A 22,239-nucleotide genomic window follows, 5' to 3' on the forward strand; every position below is an offset into this window, starting at 1 on the left:
AGCTTAAAAACGCTGTAGCATTTTTCAATATGAAACAGGAAGTTTCAAGTCCGCCCCGCAATCCAGTGGTTTTTTAAAATTTAGGTTTAAATCAAAATCTATATATGGTGTTTTTACGCCCGGATCCACTTTATTTAGATCATTTTGGAGGTGGGCTTCCTTTCCCGCCTCTCAGGGCCAACCAGGACTCAGAGAGAGACACAAGATCCTAGCAGAAAATCAGAGATACCTGATACTTATTTTATTTTTTCCGTACCCAGGAATCAAACTCGGGTCTCCTACGTACCACATGGAAGCGCCTAACCTCTACATCACAGATACAGGCTTTATTTACATAATTTTCTCTCCCTTTTTTCTTACTGACAGCTTCAAAAGAGCAACAATTATCTACGATTGTGCGGAAAGTTGGAGGGCGCAGGTTCTACCTCTTTAATTTCCCTCTGTTGTTTTTGTCTGCCAGTCTTACTCTTTTCCAGCAATTAATGATCATTATTGTGTCGATGTGCTTCTCGTTGTTCAAAAACTCAATTGTGCCGCCTGATGAGACGCACTGCGTTATGATGACGAACTAGATCTGCCACATAGAAAGTAAAAATTCCGACCAGAGTAGGGTCAATATGGTTTCTTCTTCGAATATTATTTCCTCTAAGTCTACTGTCCTAGACTTGTCTACCTTTTTTTCTTCGAAATAGCTATAATTTGCTTTCAAGAAGGAGTTAAACTGCAGCAACGATATCATCATCACCATCACCATCATCATCATCATCATCATCATCATCATCATCATCATCATCATCATCATCATCATCAACAGTAACAGCGACAACAAAAACTAAAACATAAACAACACAAGAAGATAACCTATGAGACAAGTCAGGTAACTGAGTCGACTACTTTTATAGTAGTGTAAGAGTACGGGTTTAACGCCCCTATCAACAGTATTAGTATATTTAAGAGGTAGGACCTCTGAATTGAATGTCCGTAACCGATAGGACCGAGCCAAGGGGGGCGAGGGCCTTGAAAACTCCACTAAACGACAGGGGAATATTTGGCTTTTGACCTAACCATGAAAAATGCGATTTTGGCTCAGACACTTCCAGGTCATGAAGGTCGTGTTTCGGACGCTACTTAGATTTTACTCTGTGAACAAGAAGCTCAGAAATATCGTGTAGAATATATGATGAGATATACTTGTACAGAGAGTGGTTTTGTGGTATGGCAAAATATAATTTGATCAAACAGATTATTACCAATGCAAACCTCTTTTACAATACAGATTGTAGTATAGGCAATTTGAGCCTGTCACTGTATTTTGCATTCATGCGTTCAGAACCACTACTATACCTTTTCCATCTCCTAAAATCAATATTCTACGTTCTAGTAAAGACAATTTGAGCCTGTCAGTGTATATACTATACCTTTTCCGTCACTTAAAATCAACAATCTACCTATTTCGAAAGTTCCAAACTACACTCAGGTTTGCTCCCAAGGGTACTATGGGAAAACAAATGGCGTTTGGCTCCAAATACTTTGTCAGACAGGTCTTTTCCCCACGAAATCTATGCAATCTGGATACGTTATAATATCTCTTATCATGGCAACATTGTAGTAGAAGAATAAAGGCTGAGGCAAAATGGATGTTATATGGACGATTTATTTGGTCTTTTTTGAATGAATTGTGATTTTTTCTAATAAATAAAAATGTACAAAATGGCTTATGGCGAATTAATAAAACTTTTTTAAGGACTAAAAGGTGCAGCTTGGATCGGGTTTTCTGAGTGCTCCACTTCAGTGGATGATTTTCTGCAAAGGAAAAAACAAAAGTAAAAGTGTTAGGTACACGTTAAAAAGTTGTGTTGTAGACGGCGCCTTTGTCATTCCTGTGGTCTTCGTGGTTGTAGTAGATGTAGTCGGTTTTGTAGCGACTGTTGTCAGTTTTGTATTGGTCGGTTTTGTAGTGGTTGTTGTTGGTTTTGTAATGGTCGGTTTTGTAGTGGTTGTTGTCAGTTTTTAAGTAGTTGTTGTCGGTTTTGTAGTGGTTGTTGTCGGTTTTATCGTGGCTGTTGTTTTCGGTTTTGTAGTGGCGTCTGTGGTGTCGTGGGTAGGCGCTTCGCTTCAGATCGTTTAAGAGGCCGGCTGCTTTGGCCCTGCTTGTCAAGACAACCTGGATTGAGAGGAATGCAACATCCCATCCAAGCAGACAGACGGACGTCCTCGATTAAAATTCCTCCCAATGCGGGAATCGAACTCACGTCTTCTGCTTGCGACAGCAAAGCGCCTAAATGCTACTCCAAACACACTGGTTCACCAACCGAAAGACAATTGTCACCAAACGCTCTGGCGAGATTCAACCTGAACTAAACAGAACGTCGCTCTATATTCCAAGAAAATGCCCCTCATGATTTTCACAACTATTTATATGATTTCATTTTTAAAGAAATTTGACAAGATAAATGAGCAACATTTACACCACTAGAATAGTGTATGTGCAACAAAATTGCTGAGATATTTGGCAAATACATTTGCAAAGTTAATGATAATCAACACACGACGTAAAATTAAGCCAGGTTTCGGGAACTGCCTCAAATTCACCAATCTATTCATTTCACAAGAATATAGTTCAAGTAAACTTTTGTAGAAACAAATATATTATGCCTTCCAGCCCAACCCTCCCTACCCTCCTCTTTTTTCATACGTCAAATATTTTATATTCTGAAACTGAAAGAAAAGAACTCACCATAGCTATTGGGAATTATCTCTAAGATCCTGGAACTATGGGGTATTCGTTCTGCAAATGCTGAGGAAAAAGAAACATAGAGTACGTTCAAAATGGGTAACAGAATCATGATAACACTTTGCTTCTTACCAGACACTAGAATACGACGCGCACACTGCTAGGAATACAGAACAGGAAGCAAAGGGTTAATAGTGATAATAAATTAAATAGCATTTTGTGCAGTGCAATTTCCAACTCAACAGCAAGCTTTATGTGCTTTACAATTTACATTTATATAGTCAGCTAAGTTGTTCTGGTTGTGTTTTTATTGGGGTTTATGTAGATTTTCTACACATCTATGTTAGAAGACAAAGGGGAAAAACATAAGGATGAAAACCCTGAGAACTTGTTAAAGAGCATTTTAGTTTGTTTCCCTTGTATGCCTTCTGGACGTGTAAAATAATCTTTTGACCGTATCTAATTCAAAATAATATAATTTACGAGTAGTACTACCCAGACCTGCACTTTTCTACCTGTTCTTTGCCTCCTCTGACTGACCCCCCCCCCCCCTCTAAAAAAATTTAAAAAAATAAAACCCGTCCCCCCAAAAAGCAAAAAGACCACTAAAAAGCAACCTCACCTTCCAAAAAAGTAAACCCCCCCCCCTCACCCCAACCCCCCCTCCCCAACCCAAGACCCCACTCCTTCTTTCTGTCTACTCAAGACAAGACGCACGTTTTTTTTCTCATTTTTACCAAAGCATATTTAACCTATTTACTAGTAAATATGTTTCTACTTGAGCTGTCCAGCTGCATGAAAAGTAGTCCTTACGATCTGGCAATGATGTGACTCTTGGGTAATTCAGCACGTTAGCATACCCAAACAGGATGTTATGGACAGGGGGGGGGGGGGGGCGCAGAGAGGGCCCATTCAGTCTAGCGACTTTGACCTTTTTTTCGGCAGAAAGTCGTCGACCACACACCTTACTGCTAAAAAAGCTACCCTTCAAAACGTAATTAGAGGCATATCCTTTGTGTGTGTCTTTAAGTTATGTCCCAATTGTCGGAAATTTGGGATATTGACATAGGGGCATATCCTGGGAGCAAATTCAATGCTGAACACGCTGATTTTTAAATCTTGAGTAGTTTTATAAGGTATGCCACATTTTGTAACACAGGATGTAAAGACAAAGTTTGCAGAAAACCCCAAATTTCTAGCACATTTTTAACCTTGGGTGAAGTACAACGTGTTAAAAAATAAAAATATTCACACTTAAATATTAACACATTTTTTCAAAATGTTAATAAGAATTAATGGTAAAACTCGTGTTTTCTGATGGAACTAAATTAAAAGGTATGACGTTTTTAGCCTTTTCTGTGTCAATGTGGGTGTAAAATCTACTACTTTAAAGAAAAACCTGACCTACCTCCACACTGTATCTTACAAATCGGTGTTGATAGTCCTCTGGCAGAGCTGAGAATAGAGAAAAATACGATGTCAGACAAGTAAGTCACAAGCGTATATTTTGCAGATTTTGTCAGACAGTTCAACAACAGATAAAATCGTTTATTGTACAATAGTTTCTTTTATTTGTTGCTGTGGTTTGAGTTTACTTTGCCTGTATGGTGATGCTCTCTCGAAAGATACAGAGAGACAGAGAGACAGAGAGACAGAGAGACAGAGAGACAGAGAGACAGAGAGACAGAGATACAGAGAGACAGAGAAAAAAGAGAAAAAAGAGAAAGAGTCAGTATATATATAATAGTACTCACCATCAATGTATTCCAACAAGACAATGTAGCCCAGTTTGTCCAGCAGGGGCTTGAGGTTGGTGGTCTCCGCGGCGGAGAGCATCTCAAACGTCAGGAGGCGGTCGTCCAGGTCAAGCGTGGGGAAGAAAGTGGAGCCTTCGATTTCTTGCACCTAGAAAAGAAAAAAGATCCCACACATACACATTCGTTCATAAAGATATTTTAATTATTAACGTTTGAACACCCCCAAAACAAAAATGAGAAGTTTAGGAGTCCGGAATTGTGTTTTTGGGTAAGGCACTTCACACAAATGTCCCACTTGGCTCGGTCCTTTCGGAGATAGACGTTAAACTCGGAGGTCCCGCCTCTTAAATAACCTGACAGTGTTGATAGGGGCGTTAAACCTTTACATTTCACTATTCCCACTATTTTCAGAAATTTAAGAGGCATCCACTTCAGTTGTCACTTGTTCTGATGCACTGTTCCTACGAACGATCGTGATGTCCATGACTTTATGTTGTCCGCTCAAAGTAGCCATTGCCTATTCTCATCGCTTCTAACTTCATCATCATCATCATCATCATCATCATCATTGCCTTTCTCACCCTGGATCAGGATAAAGGCCATGAACAAACATTTTCCACCTTTCCGTACGCTTCTAACTTGCCTTTTAAAGAAGTACATAGACCATTTGGGAGGTGGACTTCGACGTGCCCGTAAGGGCCAACCCCGGCTGAGATAGATACAGCATCCCAGCAGAAAGACGAACTTACTCAATAGAAAATAATGTTCCTCATTCGGGAATTGAACTCGGTTCTCCTTCGTGCGAAGTGATTAACCGGCACATCATAGATGCTGATCTAGCTTTTCCTCTAGTATTTCATTTTGAAATGCATTATGGTTCTTTATGTGGCCAAGAATGCCAACCTACAAGAACACTTGTTATACAGAACATTCTGAGGTTACTTCCCCTGTTTTGCAGATATCAAGTCTTTTCATTTCCCTAGCAGATTTGAAGTACAAACAACCTGTACTCGCTAACACTTTAGTAACAGTTTCGTAACATAATTTCCAAGTGATAAATTTCCACGAGGCATGTGGGGAAAAGGATGGCCGTCGGCAGCTCATCTAACTGGTAAAATTAAGACTGGATACCAAATTGTGTTCAATTCTCTCAAAAGGTTTAGATGTGGAGAATGCCGACGGTGAATAAGCGGGTGGCCTCAAAGGTCAAAGTATTAGTCCAGGAAGTCTTCTCTCAGGATGGGGTATAAATAAATCTCAACCCACATTGAAATAAACCCAAATATTCCTCAAGTTAGCCAAATACATGACAGGTGCGGTGCTGCAACTGGGGATTTAATTTTCTTTTGTTTTCAGGTCAGAGTTTTACGGCACTTACAACACTATACGGTCATGTAAGTACCGAAGATTAGATGTGTTACAAGAGAAAAACAAACACAAAGAGAAGGAGGAGAGGCAAGGACAATATAACATAATATTATATTTTATAGGAGAGAAGGGCAAACCATGCCAGAGCACCCGCTTACCACCCACAAATGAGGGTTCCCACTAAGAAATGAATACCGGGTAAAAAGGGAAATAGGGTGGTTGGCGGGTGCTCTGGTGCAGTTTGCTCCTTCTTTCCAGAATGGGCTCCCCACCCATTTTGGCTTGGTCCTATCGGAGATGGACTCTAGATTCGGAAGTACCACCTCTTAGTTAACCTTAGAGTGTTGAAGGGGGCGTTAAAAGTATACGATAACAGAGGATAAATCTTTATACAAAAGCAGCCTAATAGTGAGAACATTGTCAGAAACAGAACTGTATAAATTGTCCTATCTCTCCACCTTTTCCTTGAACGTTACCCTTCTGTAATACCTCTAGTCTTCGGCACTTACATGGCATATTCGTGTTGCAAGTACCGTGAACTCTTACTAAATGAAAACATGAAATTGAAGAAATGACATACCAAAGAGATGAATGGGTCCACTTTGTCTTTGTCTGCTGATGGAGCTCCATAGACAACGGCAAGGAATACTGCAAAGATGGCGAGGACTTTCATCTTGTGTTTTTTGTTTCTTCCAAAGTGTGACTTTGTTTGTTTTAGGATCTGTTGGAATATCAACATAGATACTACGTTAATGGGAATGCTGTGTATAGTTTTTCTTGATTCATACGATACCGTGTTCATAATCATGACCATCCATGTCAAGTTTATATGCACTCTAATACAAACAAACTTTAGGAAGGTACCTTTGGCTCATAATTGGTCGCTTTTAACCACACGGGTGCTATCCTGGAAAATGTTGTTTTGAGAACATCGAAGGTAAAGATTGTGCCCCTTGTTCAGATTCTTTACAAGACAAGGATAGTTTTCTCTATAACCAAACAAATATAAACACCAATGAAATCAAACTTCTCCTAAAGGTAGGGCATTGCCCACTCTTGGTGTCGGCCAAGATTTCTGGAAACCCACGAAATATGGGTTAGCTTGCTTAAAAGCGACCAATTTAGCTCATGGTTCTAATTCCCAACGGGGTGTTCTTGAACTTGGTTTGTTTTGGGCTCCTCACCCATTTTGGCTTGGTCCTATCGGAGATGGACTCTAGATTCGGAAGTACCACCTCTTAGTTAACCTTAGAGTGTTGAAGGGGGCGTTAAAAGTATACGATAACAGAGGATAAATCTTTATACAAAAGCAGCCTAATAGTGAGAACATTGTCAGAAACAGAACTGTATACATAATTAACATAGGGCATTCAATAAAACGATAACACTGGTGATGAAAACGGTAACAACGCAGATCTGTTGTACAATAATATTTATGGATTCAGAAATAGCTGCACTTGGAATCGTGATCAAGATACAAAAGGGTTTTGTAAACATTAAAAAATCAATTTTGATTTTTTTAAAAACAGAAACAGAAAAACGAAGTGAAGTGGACACACCTTGAAAGAACCGAAAAAACATTACCCACCAAGCTTCGCAAGAATCCACACTAAAAAAGAAAGAGAGAAAAGCCTAAAAGTACTTGGAGGAGGAATAAGATAGATTCGGACTTTCAAAGAAAATGGGTTATAGCTGGTCAGAAGTGGTGACCATAGCCCAACACAGAAGAGCTCTTATTTGTGGTCTATGCTCTGCCACAGGGGGAAAGAGGCTGATGAATGAATGGTGGTGCATTAGCCTAAATCGACTACGTCTGTGATGTAGTGTTATGTGCTTTGCCGTCGTGTGCAAGAGACTCGATTTCTATTCCTGTGCGGGGTGAATTTTTATCGAGTATCTTGGTCATACTGCAAGGACAAATACATAACAGGTTGGCCCTAAGAATTAGGAACGAAGCCTGACTCCTAATTTATCTAAATTGTATCGTTGGAGGCGTAAAAACCATTAGTTACAAACAAAAACAGTATAACAGCATAGTAATGTTTTTACTCGTTTGTGGCCGAGTGGTTAGGCTCTCCGACTAGCAACCCTAAAGTCGTGGGTTCGAATCTAGTCAGGGGTCTGAAGTTGTGTCCTTGAGAAAGGCACTTTACACGAATTTTCCTCACTTCACCCAGGTGGGAATGGGTACCCAGCTATTGACAGTGAAAAATCGTGTCAGTTTGTTAGTGAGCGCTTAATCAGCTACTTGCACTGTATGCTTCCCGGGAAGTGTGTTCTTGTGTCTGTTGGTGTAATAATAATATATTGTAAAGCGCACAGAGCTTGATGTCGAGTGGGGGTAAAACGTAAAGTTCTTCCCGCATCCGATCCGGGAATTGGGGATTGCCTTCTTAGTGAGACAAATTCCTGGGCCTTCGGCATATTGTGGTAGGGTGGCCACTTCCTTTCCACGCTGCCTTTACTTCCTCTACTCAAAGTCAGGTATCCATTACTACAAGGTGGGCAGGAGGGGGCGAGCAGGGGTATGCGCTATAAAATGCTCTTTATTTATTTTAAAATAACTAGTTAGAGTGGTTATCAAGATAAGGCGTTTGCTTGGGTTTTGGACTGGTCAGTTCCCGGGAACTGCCGAAAATAGATTGTTTACTGTTTAAATTTTTCTTAAGGGGTCGGGTTGAACCGGTAACGGGAACAGAGAGAAAGGGGGGGGGGGGTGGTTAAGGCAATCTGGGAAGTTGATCAGTGAAGGTAAAAGTTGCATATCAGGACATGATTTCATATCCAGAAGAAAACAATTTAAGGCTTATCAGATGTGACTGATTTGGTTTGTTTCTTGACCATGAGCACTGTTTCTGTAATATATTCACGATTTAAGCAGATTTATTTTCAAGAGGTTCGTCTTTTGATACGTGATTGCATGTCATAATTTTGATTGAATTTTTAATCCTTTACTCCCCTATCAACACCATTTTTTATCCACCTAGAAGCGGGCCGCTTCGACCGTGTATTTCAGGGCCAACTGGGGCTGAACTGGATAAGGAATATCACCCAGCGAAAGACAGAAAGACTCCACAATATTATTGGCTTCCGCAATCATGAATCGCAGTTGTTGTGTTAGCTTCGATTTTGCCTGTTGGGAACAGTCTGGGCTGACAGGGACGCAATATCTCAAACAGACGGATTGAGGTGCTCGATAAAATTTCTTCTCATACAGGAATCACATCTTCTGTGAGCTAAGGCCAAGTGCCTAACCGCTGAACCACAGACGCTTGCTTATACGGCTAGTCCATAATACTCTTTGCAAGTGATAAGCTAAAAAATTTTAGAATTAAAAAACGCGTGTACATACTGTTCTTTGAAAGTTACTCCCTTCTTCTATCTATTTATCTATGTATCTATGTATGTATGTATGTATGTATGTATGTATGTATGTATGTATGTATGTATGTATGTATGTATGTATGTATGTATGTATGTATGTATGTATGTATGTATGTATGTATGTATGTATGTATGTATGTATGTATGTATGTATGTATGTATGTATGTATGTATGTATGTATGTATGTATGTATGTATGTATGTATGTATGTATGTATGTATGTATGTATGTATGTATGTATGTATGTATGTATGTATGTATCTATCTATCTATCTATCTATCTATCTATCTATCTATCTATCTATCTATCTATCTATCTATCTATCTATCTGTAATACTGGCCATTCAAGTATCCAACTTCTATAGGCACAGAGAGAGAGAGAGAGAGAGAGACAGAGAGAGAGACACACACACACACAGAGAGGGATGGAGAGAGAGAGAGAGAGAGAGAGAGAGAGAGAGAAAGAGAGAGAGAGAGAGAGAGAGAGAGAGAGAGAGAGAGAGAGAGAGAGAGAGAGAGAGAGAGAGAGAGAGAGGATGGTGTGTAGTAACATTTTTGTGGTTGCTGGTTTTTTTATGGAAATGTTGAGGCTTTGATCAGCCATAGGTCTAACTGTATGTTTAGCAGCTGATGGGACTAAATTACTTAGACTACCGTGATGTGTCAACAAGGTAGCCTAATATTGCGAATTTTGTGTATGATAGATGCTATAACGTTTCGACAATGTCAGCTACATCCATTGTCGCGTATCTGATACCGCTTCTTGAATTAATTATTTTAATCTCAGGAATCGTATGGTTCTACGTTAGACACAGGAAGGAAGACAGACATGGTTCTATAGACATGGAAATGGTAATGTCAGTAGTGGACGAGTTCGAGATGAATTGTTTTCCAAGTATTGTTGGTCTTGTTCAGAGAGATGCGCACTTGCTAGTAAGTTACATATCTATCTATCTATCTATCTATCTATCTATCTATCTATCTATCTATCTATCTATCTACCTATCTATCTATCTATCTATCCATTTATCTTTCTATCTCATTCTCACCCCCCACCAAAATGACAAAATTGGCCAAAAGTAGGCGATCTCGCGCATACGACCGAGACTCACAGAAACATTTTTCTCACGACTCGAGAATCGAACTCAAGTCCCCTCTGTGTGACAGGAAAGCACGTAACCGACTGCAACACCACAGATGTCGGGTTTCTGGCGCTTGAAAAATACCCGTTGACGATAACTAAAAAGCACACAACACAAGAAGACAACTATCAATTTGATATATCTTAACTAAGCCCGTTAATAAACGAAAGTTTCTGCACAGCACAGCACTGTGAGTGTGAGTGTTGCAGTTCACTTTGGTGACAGTTTTACGGTGCTTGGAACGGCAGACCTTAGTGTGGGACAAATGCACCAAAACAGATCATCAAAGAACATCAGATGTCGCTGCAGTGAAAGCAGAAGTTCTTCTACTAAATATATTTATCAACACGTTTTGACAGTTGGCTGCGAAATGTATCTTATCGATGCGATTTCCTTATAAAGAAACTGGAAGATATTGAAAGAGTTTTACTTTTACATATGAAATTGAGACGTGAGGGTATTGACAAGACACGCGTGAGAATAAGTCATGTTCTTGATATGTATGAGTTAGCTAAACTTGTGACATGCAGCCGTTAGACTAGATATAGTTTCTAGTGACACATCGTTTTCTGTATCGATGAAAGTTTGACGCTTTATTTCTCTTGCCCTTTTTATATTTTTCACATAAGTTCTGCTGTTAAAAGATTTTTTTTCCAGAGTGTTTGTTGTTAATGTTGTTGTGGTTGTTGTTGTTGTTGTTGTTGTTGTTGTTGTTGTTGTTGTTGTTGTTGTTATTGTTAGAACGTGGTGTTCTGTATGAATTATAAGGGAGGGTATGTACAGTCAAATGGAAATAATGTCTAATAAAGGTTTTGTAAGTGTCATCACAGCTGACTATTTATATTTATGTCTAAACTACAATTTCTTTACTGGTAGTGATAATCCATGGTGTGTGGGCTGAACAAGAGAGCAGCAGACAGAAGAACATACTCTTTAGAATATCTATAAAACTTGGGAATGGCGCTTACTTCATCAACATGCAGGGCACAGGGATGCATCTTGACGCGCATACATTAGTTAGTAAATTCTGGGATCTTTACGAATGTGTAGCAGTCAACTGTTGCGCTAAGTGTAAAGGCAAATCCAAACAAAAGTTAATCAGATTTTAAAAACTAGTCTCAAAATATTTGTTTTAAAAAGTGTATTGGCTGTTCAAACAAATGAGGAATCTCCAGGCTGTGTTTTTTTGTCCCAGTCGTGTAAATGGGTGTCAGGCGTCGCAGTATGCCGAATACGGGACATGTTATAATTTGGCACGTTTGATATTCCTATATATATATATATATATATATATATATATATATATATATATATATATATATATATATATATATACTTTTGACCTCTTCCATCATTCCCAAAAGGCAATATCTGCGCACGTTTGGAATGCAATATTCTTATATACGTTTTGGCCTCTTCTGACATTCTTGCAAAGCAATATCTGCACAAGGTTGGATTGTGATAATATTTCTATATACTTTTTGGCCTCTTCTGTCATTCCCAAAAGGCAGTGTCTGTATACCTTTTGGCCTGATCTGTCTTTCCCACAAAGCAATATCTACACGAGGTTGGCTTAAACACACAAAGAGTGCTTCTAGATGCTTACTAGGTCGCAGACGACGTACAGCTTTGAGGCAATGGCCCTGCTCCTGAGAAGAAGGTCACGTATACCACTAGCTTGTTAATAGGAAAAGACTCCAAGACTAAAAATGCCGAAGGTCTCAAAATCAAAAGGCATAATGTTCCATTGTGACAATTTTTTCCCAAATCCATCAGAAATGTGATATTTTTTTTCGTATCCTGTATTAATAAACTGTGAATGTAATAAGAACTTTTGATTTGGGTTGTGGACAGTATTTCCCCAAGCTTATTTTAGAACTTGGAAATAAAAAACTGGCTTGCCCGATCAGATAACATTTTGAAATGGAATAAGCTTCATGAAATTTGTATTTTAAAAAAAACCCCCACAGGTTTACAAAATTCATTCTGAAGTACGCGATTTTTCTTTCTTAGGCCTACTTGTTGTAACCCGTAACCTCCTACCTTTAGTGGGTTTCTGAAATTCGTCTCTTCGCAGTTATTCCAGGTCAGACTGCTCTGATCAGACTAGTCCACCAAGACTGACCTACACTCCAGACGTACAGACTGTGTACACTCCGTCTGGAGGCCAGCAGTTTTAAACTGACCACGGTTACGTCATCTACCCGTGCGTCTGTGGCTGAATTCCTCCCGCGCCCAGTAACGGGCCAAAAGCCTGTAGTACGGGAAGGTGATGGATGGGAGTCCAGTGTTGCGTCTGTAAGCAATATCTCTCGCTCAAGATTAAAGTCTTTTGAAGAAATCTCTTTGACTTGTCAGTATTTGTGTATCCCGCTAACAGTTCATATGACGCGTAGATTGATACCTTTACCGGATGTTTTGCGGTCATGAGGCTGTCGTTCTGTCTATCGCAATAGTGAGACATTTACGTTAAATAGCTTGTTGTTGTTTTTTAAAGCCTCTCTTTAACCCATAGAGTAAACTTTTTCTTTCATCTCCAAAGTGGTAACCAGTGTTTACATTTTGAGGTTTAACAAATGGAAAGCAAACGTTGTAATATATCCTTTCTTTTTTAGTTTGCACGACGAAGCAGTACTTTTAAGTATTGTTCACTTTGATACCATCTGAAAACCTCATTTTCGAATAATAAGCGGATCTCCGGAAGCTTAAAATGTTTTAATATAGTTGGCGTTTCGCCCCCATGCACACAGTTTAGATCCTTGAGGAAGTGAGCTTCCGATCCAACCTGTCAGGGCGCACCCTGCAAAACGACCGAGACTCACAATAACATTTTTTTCACGACTCGAGAATCGAACTCAAGTCCCCTCTGTGCGACAGAAAAGCACGTAACCGACTGCAACACCACATATGTCGGGTGTCTGGAGCTTGAAAACTACCCGTTGACGATAACTAAAAAGCACACAACACATGAAGACAACTATCAATTTGATATATCTTAATTAAGCCCCTTAATAATCACTACGTGGGTGGTTGGAGGGTGCCTCTGGCAGGTCCTACTTCTTTACTTTATCCTCTGTTGCTTCTGTCTGTCTGTCTTACTTTTTCCCAGCTCTAAATGAACATTATTGTGTCGACTTGCTTCTCTTTACTCAAACAAACAAACAAACAAACCAATCATTATGACAATGGCAAAAGGAATTAATAAGATTTCTGTCCTCCTACTAAAAGTAAAAGCTTGTTGTAGACAATACATACTCCCTTTCCCTCTCCCTGTACGGTCATTTTTTTTTGGGGGGGGGGGGGGGGTGGAAAGGGTTTTAAGACGCTCGCAACTGCATAAAGTCATACGAGGGCGCGGGACACATTAAATTTTCCAGTTTGTTCGGAAACTGTCAAGTTTACAAGGCAGAGAGCAGTAGACACCACACTTGATTGTCCTCGCCTACATTTTTCAATTTTGTCACATCTAGCACCTGGGTGACTACCTCGTTTCCGATTGTACTCTTTTAGCAGTTATTTGGTCTAAAGGTTTTTCTTTTTTCACTTGGTCTTCAGTACATTGTCTGATAGTAGGGCAATCTTGTCTCTGGTACTCTCAAAACGTGTCCAAAATATCTCCATCTTCCTCTCTTCAACGGCAACATTGGTACATGTATCTTCAACCCCAGCTCTTTCCAACACTCCTTCATTTTCACATATTTATTCCATATTGTTGATACAATTCTTTACAGACATTTTTTTGAAAACTTTTAATTGTTTCAAAATTAAATTTTCAATGCTTGTAGAAATTTAACAAGTTTTTATGTTGCAGACATAGTATTATAACTATGTAAAATGCGGAATCTTTCCTTAATGAATGGCAATGGTTTGTTCTGTTGTGATAATAATGCTGGATGTCGTGCATCGCATGGCTTTACGAGGTCTTCCGTTTTGTGCTCGTCATAGTTCACTCTAAAGCCTCACAGTTTAAAAGGACCACAATGTTTTGACAAGTCGCATCGAGTACCCCTTCCCCTAAACAAAAATCAAGTATCAAAATAATTGTCTAAAGACGCAGCCCCACCCCACCCCTTTTTCTTTACATCGCATGCTCTCAGTCACTGTGCTGTCAAAACAATCAGAACGATATAGGTCGCTTTCCGGACCTCGTTCAGAGATTATTGAAAGAGATGGAAGACCCGGCTATCTGAATATTGTGTCTCTAAAATGGCGAAACTGAATGACTTTTCCTTGTACGTGTTTTAGTCCTATAAAACAACAGCATGCACATACTATAATTAATGATTGTATAATGCCGTCCTTGAAAAGTCATAAAGTTGTTTTCTTGAGTGCATAACATTATGATTCGAGTTTCTCCTTTACTTTCTTTTTAATTAATTCAGCAATAAAGGTGAAGTGGATCAAAGATTGGTAGCAAAACTAAGTCTACGTCTAGCCACGCTCGTGAAAACATGGTAGCAAGGATGTTGTGCTTAATTTGTGAATACCACCATTTTGCCTCTTTGCCTTTTGCTGATTTCCTTTTTGTCCATCCTTACATGTACATGATATTAATCGTATCCACGCTCTTCTCTTTGATGCTAAAAAACAAAGAACCAAACATGGAAAAGAGAATAAAATAGTTGTGTATGAACGCGCTAGGTCGAATTAAATTGTTATCTTTTTCGGGCAAGGCTATGTTTGAGATTTAGTAAAGTGAAGCACACCGGCCCAATAACGGTTATTTAGTAGTACTGTGACAAAGCAATACATACACACACAAACAAAAGAGACACTGTAAAGGCGGAGACCCTTTAACAGACGCGCTCATATGACCTTAGCAGTTGCGAGCGCCGTAAAACCCTATGCTATACTATACTATACTATACAGACCCTATAACAGTGCCCTCCAACCATCGAGGGTAAGGCTCAAAGTAACCCCACCCAGTAACAACCAATTCATACTTCTTACACTTCACTTAATACTTGTGTGCGTATTACTCATCTGTTCACACACACACACAGTGAAGAACACATTACAGAAAATGAATCTCACTGACGTAAAGGCACAGGGTGTGCCCATAGGAACCACATCTTACATCATCACCCAAGGAGCCATATTATTATTTTGGAGTTTATCAACACAGTCTCTGGGCATGCACCACTTTGCGAGAATGATAAGGCTATTTTCAGACGAGCGGATTGGACTCTCACGAGTTTGTGAATTGAATTGAGGGGATAGAAATAGAACTACAGACAATGATCTATTTACACCTTTATCGGAATCTTTACATGTTGCGGGGCTGTCTTTTGAGAGGCTCGTGGGGAGTGGACACTGGTCTCAAAATAAATCAAAATCAAACGGGGCTCAGGTGAGAACGCGTTTAAGGTCACGTCGGACTTCCAATTTTGTTTGACTTTGGTGCGGTAGGGTGTGGTAAAAAGTGGGGGAATGGTTTATTTCAAGCGACTTCTCTCTTTCATAACAAGAATACTCTAAGTGGTGGTCTCCGTTAGCAGAAACAACCTATTCAGTGGTATTATTAGTATCGAGGGTGTTGGGTGGTGGCTATGTATTGTATTATTTATGGCTTTAGATGTTGATATTTGGCTGGCGATATCCCTGAATAGTGGGCAGTACGTAGCTTTAAAAAGACCTATTCGAATTAAAGTATTTGCCATTGACGGCAGCCATGTCGCATGTTCCTAATATCAGACACCGTACGTCCGTACGTACGTAAGAAAGATGTTACTCCTCCCAGAGATAAAGAGGGTGGCTCTTGTGGCCTAGAGGTTAAGGTGTTCGTCTCTGATTCAAAAAGTCCTTGGTTCGAATCCATGAAACGATGGAAAGTATTCTTCTCTCAAATTTTCTCCTGTCACATTCTTTCCTGCTCTCTAATAATATTATGTCGTCTGCTTTCATCTCCATTGTCTTCCCCCACCCCCTCGCCTCCTTTGCCCCCTCCTCTGGGCTCCTGACTCTTTCTGCAGCCTTTCTACTGCTTCTCCTCGGCTTACTGCTCTCTTTCAGCCACACCCCTGATCTAATGGGAGGTAAGATCTACACCTAGCCTTCTAGGGCAAGGGCGAAAAATCTCGGACCTCCTGTGTGCAAGTTGCGCACGTTAAAGATCCCCTGGTGATCCAAAATCGAAAAGAGTAGGCATCGGCCTCCACCCGGGCAAAATTCAAATTAGCTACCAACTGAAAATGTTCGGTGTGTCCCACGTGCTGATATGACCTTATGCAGTTGCGAGCGCCGTAAAACACTTACCAAAAACAAAAGAGAGAGATAAAGAGGCGAAGTGTGAGAAAGACCTCCACCAGTAGAACAGATGCATCTGTTGTTGACAACGCAACGAGCAACAGGCAACAGGCAACAGTCCAACCTGCTATAACGGAAACTTGTCCAAGACAGTCACCTGTACAAATAACCACGTCCCATTCCCCCTCCCTCCCCAACCACCTTGTGTTTTTTCTACAAACGTATCGTGTTCAGTTTAAGTTCTAGTAAGAGTTTTACGGCACTTGAAACACATAATAGGATAAGTGCCTAAGACTACAGGCGTTACTAGAGAGTAATATACAAAGAAAAGGAAGAGAAATGAGGACTATAGAGGTTTACAGGAAAGATGAGGCAAACAGCACCAGTGCTCCCGCCAACCACCCACTCGCATACTATGTTCACTGTCACTGCCCAAGAGGATCACCTGTCTAAGATGACCACTCTCCTTCTTGACAATCTTGACAATGGATGGTCGTCGTGTACAGGTTTGACAGCATTATTATCCCCGCCTCTGCTGGGGTAGAAAAACAGTAATCATGATCTTAAAAAAAAACATACCCAGAAGTCTTAAAACATATTGTTGGATCATTTTCTATTCACAGATATGAGTTTGAATCGAACGTGTCGTAGAATTGCACAGTATCTGAACTCACTGAGGAAGAGGACAACGATTTGAATACTGGTCTTTGGGAACCTAACACTCGTTTGCCCTTTTGGTGGAAGGGACTGGTATGATGTATACAACAAGAGGCCCTTTCGGAATCCGCGATATGTGACGTGTCCGACCCGTAAGCAATTGCCTCGAAGTTAGGCTCTATCATACTAACGTCCTCAAACAGTTCTTGCTGTTCAGATGCGAAAGGATTGGCATCTACCTCTGCAGTGGACGACCGACCGCGGACTCGTGCCTTGACCAAAGGGACCTCAACCAACCCCCAGCTCTCTGCGGACACCACTTCCACCGATGTCGACGACCGTGAATCGCCAGCCTTCGTGTCTCGCCTGGCTTTCCTGTCTGGGGATCTGAAGGGCCGGGTGTTAGACGACTTGCTGTTGAGACTGGCCGCAGGGCTGTAGTATTTCCCTTTGTTGATAGAAGGAGACGTCGACAGGCACTTTGAACAACTTACTTTTTCCGCTGGCGCTGGAGAATCGTAACGCGTGCTCTCGTTATAGTCCGTTTTTCTCTCACGTTTTGGCTTTCTACCACAACTACTCTTTTCACGAGTAACAGGATTTAATTTAGACTGGAAAGAAAATACTGGGTAATTCTGCGTTTTCATTCGTGGAGAAGAGTTTCTTCTCTTTCTCTTCAGTCTGGCGGCATGCTTTTGTTTCTCTAGCCACACTTCGTTTAGCCTATATACAACGTTTGATGATGGAGAGAGAGTGGGTTTGGGCGATTTTAGTTTGGTAGCTGGTTTGGCAAGTGACGTCAGGCCTTTAGAATTACTTACAAGTACACTGTTTTGAGGGGAGAGGCCTGGGTGACCACCGTCTGATCTCGGAAGACTGTTTTGATATATAAAAAATCTGAGCCCCTTTGAAGTCTTATTTTTCGGTCTACTTACATCCCCCTTGGGCATCATTCCAGTGTCATCTGTCAACCCTCTTTTGTTTTTTCCAGCTATGTGACAGCCCGTTTTTGAAGAACGTAAGCCCGCTTCTCTCTGTTTGTGCTTCGACCGCTCTAACTCTTCACCAGAGACTTGAGACGCAAGTTTACTCTCATGTTTCCCCTTCTTTTTGGAAAGCTCCTTACCCGTATGGTAGCTCGAGATCGACGAACTCAACCTTCCTTGGGTCTCATTACTTTTCCCAGACTTGAGTTTTTCGGTCTCTGTTTCCCTAGCATCGAAAGTGTCAGCACACAGAGAACTGACATTTTCTCCGGACACATTTTTCTCTAGTTTGCTGGTATTTTTATTCTTTAGATTTAGTATTGTATCAGCAAAACGATTCACAGATTTTCCTACAAAGTGTTTGTCTGGACACGTTTGACTGTCTAAAGAACCCGTGACTTGTTCCCATGTATGAGAACAACTGGAGTCACGAACAGGTTGTGTGTGGAAGTTTGTTACAGAAGGAAAGTCATTGTTTTCTTGAGGACTTGTCCTTGCAGTTACGAGATCCGTTGTGTTTGAGCTCCAAGGTTCATCACAGAGAGACACCGACGTCGGAGTTCTGGTGGTGTTGGACTCATCTTTAGACTGGACTTTGCTGATGGGAACACATAGAGGGACATGAACACCCCCTTTTGTGTTGTCCACTTCCTCTGCTACATGTTGAGTTTTGGGTGATTTCTCGTCTTCATCTACAATAAAGGACCGGGTATCCACTTTTCCCACACATATCCCAAGTTCTGTTGTGTCTTTGAGCAACGTGGGCACTGGGTAAGTTACAACCCTATTTAAACATCTCCCTTTACTATCCTTTCCATAATTACACGCACTGTCTCTCTCATATTCTATACAAACTCTTGCGTATTCCTGTGAGTGACCACAGTTTATTGGGACACATTTTGAGACCTCGGAAGTGGGCGGTTGAACTGAGTTTTCGGCACGCCTTTCACTAATGGTGCGCTCATTTAATGCCTTGGATATCGTTTTTGTTTCACTCTTCACAGTCTCCAAACTAGGATTGCCGGATGGTGGACTTTTTGTTTCACATGCTTGTGAAATTAATGTGGGTATGAGGACTGACTCGCTTCGCACGAGATCACTCATATGTGACGTGCCATAATGTTTGTTTGGGGTAACAAGAGACTCTGTAATTGGTTTGCTTTTCCCTACTTTGCTACCGTTTTTGTTATCATTAGCAGGGGTATGTTCTTGATCACCACGACCAAAACCTTTACCATGAAAAGAGTCAAAATTCAAGATCTTATCAGGACGATGCTCTTCAGCTTCCAGTTCACAGTTATCGTTTTGGCATGACTTACTCTCGCACAAAGTGGGGTGGCATAACTCTAGGTCACACTCGCTGGGAAAACATGACGCAAAGGTACTTGTACTTGTAGTCGACTGACGCATTTCAGGCCCACCTAAAGTAGTCGACTGGAAATTCAGACCGCTCATATCGGTTTGCCAGGAGTCCGGTCTATCTACAGGCCTTTGGCAACATTTAACACCACTCTGTTTGTTGTCTTTTAATTCCACTTGATGTATTCCGAACTGAGGTCGATCATTAATTTGACAAGTACCAAGCTTTTTGCAACAGAAAAGTGGAGGACACAATGTGATTTCGTCAAGAGCCGAATGACATTCTCTAATCTTACATACCTCATGAATGCACACCTCATCCTGACGCGGTATGGCTTCACAGAGGTTTAGGTGATATGTCTGAAGTGCACTCAAAGTTGGTTGACGCTCTTTGGTTTCAGCCCAAGCAAACTGCCTTGAATCGATTTCACAAGCGTCGTTTTTATGCAACTTTATTTCTGAGATGTTACTCAAATGTGATTCAGTTGCAAAAACACTAGATTCACAAATATCTATAGGGCACACGTGTGTTTGAAGAGGTTCCGTTTTGTATGGTTTTGATGATTCAGGCTCACAAACGACACTTTGTTTCATCTTGATGTCGCCGGCATTGGCTTGAAGAGACTCCCTCTCAGGAGATAAATACTGACAAGAACTAATTAGTTGATCAACCTCCACTTCACAAATCTCCTGGAAACCTGGCTGCAGCTCGGAAGCGACTCGTTGACGTGTTTCAATTTTAAAGACAGTAGCTTTCGGATATGACTCAATGTCAGAAACAACCGACCAATGCGAGTCGATTTCAGAAATATTTGGTTGACATACGTCTTCAGCACACACGATTAGTTCGGACGATTCGATTTCATTCTCTGTTTGTTCATGTGATTCTTTTTCGTAACCATCAGAACGGTAGGCTTCACTTTCACACATTTGTGAGGCGACTTTGCAAAGATCAGGGCCCTGTAACACTGAGCCGCTCCTATTTGCTTGCACTTTTGGCACCTCCTTAGCAGAAGAGTTCTCCCAACCCTCAGGCATCATGTCACTCGTCGGTGATGGGTCAAAGACCAGGTCGGATTCTTTTCGCCCAGAAGGCTTTGTAGATTTACTGCACGGTGGCGAGGATAAATCGACAGAGAAAGGCTCGTTCTCAGAAGAAATCGGTGCTTTAGGAGTAGCACCAGAACGCCTCTTTTTACGTGCAAATGTTTCACTCGCTGAAGGTAGACTGAGAGGTGTTTTAATTCTTTCAGATTCAATTTGCTCAGGGCATGTGACATCAGGAACACTTGATGTGCGACAGCCTTCAGCTTGAGACGGTGAATTAGAAGGAGGAACAGGGGAAGAGTTTGAGTTTTGGCGACTTTTGAACTTATGGTCCGAATTGATCCCAGCTGGCTTTTTACCACAAAGTTCATCACGTGACTCAGCTCCGGCCGAGGGCAAGCGTGAACCAAGCTTCCGCCGTTTGGGAATTGGTCTGTTACCACGTGAGCTTAATATCGGAAGCTCACTCACATTTTCAAGTTCGAATTTTATACCACCATCTCCCTTTCGAGTCTCTGTGTCTGATACCGCGTTTCCACCAAGGGGCTCTGCTATTTGTGGATCCGCATTTTTCAGTTCCTCTCTCTGAATTTGTGACAGAGATAGTGTGAGTTGTCCAGCTTCATTATGATTTGTCCTTACTTGTTGGCACTTGTTCAATTTGTTGATTGTCCGCCGTGGGGCAGGTGTCGGCTTCTTTTTGATTTCCAGACGGTCATTGATTTCACTTTTGCCTATGACCAAGTCCGTACTACCAGACTTCTTGCAGTTATGGTGTGTACCAAGCCTGACCTTGCCACCGTCCGATGTCCCTGAAGCTACGTGCACCATCTCAACAGTCGCTGACGACGCCTTGTGGTGTTTTGGCGGCTTCTGCTTTTCTCTTTGAGCCTTTCCGCGTATGTCGTAACTCTCAACGTACGACCGGTGAATGCCTTGGCGCAGTCTCACCTGTGTGATGTTTTGGGTTAGATGACAGTAGTCGGGGACGCTACTCACTCCGCCTTGACCTTGTCCTTCCCGTTCAGACTTACCCTCCAGGAGGTGATCCATCGCTGACTTTCTCAGCAAATATTTGGAGCGGTGACTGCCTCTTCCAGTCCTACCTCGTTTCTTATCAAGCCAAAACATCGACGCATCTGACTTTGCGTCATTCTCCTTTGACGTATGTGACGAGGATAGCATCTTTGACCGACCAGACGCGGACAAACCAGCTGAATATCCTGGGGTCGAGGGTGATGAGGACTTTAACGGGCTCGAGACGAGTTGTTTTGGCTTTCGATGCAATGACACGAAACGCATGTTTGTACTTGAAGAGGCCCTGTCTGCTATCAGAACAGCTTTGTTCAAAGCTGCAGTCGACGTGGACTCTGATACGTGCAAATCCAAGAGCTTCGGCTTTTTCTGGAAGGCCCAAGTCCATTTTCCAGAACATACTACGTTCGGAGGATGTGTTGTTATCGGGCTTGATAAGAATCGCTGCTGACCGAATGAGCTCTCCGAGAGCTCGCAGATTTGCACTAACTGATCTGTAGACAATTCAACTCCCAGTCTTT

The 22,239-nt window shown here is 41.3% G+C and overlaps 2 protein-coding genes across 2 annotated transcripts in view; both read right to left on the reverse strand.

Annotated features, from left to right (window-relative positions):
• Positions 1-1,634: 1,634 nt before the first annotated feature.
• LOC101863840 lies at positions 1,635-12,536 on the reverse strand. Its single transcript, XM_005106592.3, has 6 exons — positions 12,431-12,536; positions 6,440-6,580; positions 4,489-4,639; positions 4,143-4,189; positions 2,738-2,797; positions 1,635-1,803 (listed from the first exon to the last, which is right to left on the reverse strand). Exons 2-5 carry the CDS (start codon positions 6,530-6,532, stop codon positions 2,759-2,761), a joined length of 330 nt encoding a protein of 109 aa, XP_005106649.1. The 5' UTR covers positions 6,533-6,580; positions 12,431-12,536; the 3' UTR covers positions 1,635-1,803; positions 2,738-2,758.
• A 4,076-nt stretch (positions 12,537-16,612) lies between these two features.
• LOC101864087 overlaps positions 16,613-22,239 on the reverse strand; it is a 12,573-nt gene continuing 6,946 nt past the window's right edge. Inside the window, exon 3 of the mRNA XM_005106593.2 lies at positions 16,613-22,239. This exon is cut by the window's right edge and continues 1,461 nt beyond it. Coding sequence (XP_005106650.1) covers positions 17,252-22,239 — 4,988 coding nt within the window. The 3' untranslated portion in view covers positions 16,613-17,251.

The sequence above is a fragment of the Aplysia californica genome, unplaced genomic scaffold (assembly GCF_000002075.1).
Source record: "Aplysia californica isolate F4 #8 unplaced genomic scaffold, AplCal3.0 scaffold00545, whole genome shotgun sequence".
Lineage (NCBI taxonomy): Eukaryota > Metazoa > Mollusca > Gastropoda > Aplysiida > Aplysiidae > Aplysia > Aplysia californica.

Coding starts and splice junctions, on each gene's coding strand:
- LOC101863840 (XM_005106592.3), bottom strand. CDS start 6,532: ATGAAAGTCCTCGCCATCTTTGCAGTATTCCTTGCCGTTGTCTATGGA. Junction 4,640..6,439: donor TGGACCCATTCATCTCTTTG/GTATGTCATTTC, acceptor TTTCTTTTCTAG/GTGCAAGAAATCGAAGGCTC. Junction 4,190..4,488: donor CTTGTTGGAATACATTGATG/GTGAGTACTATT, acceptor CTCTATTCTCAG/CTCTGCCAGAGGACTATCAA.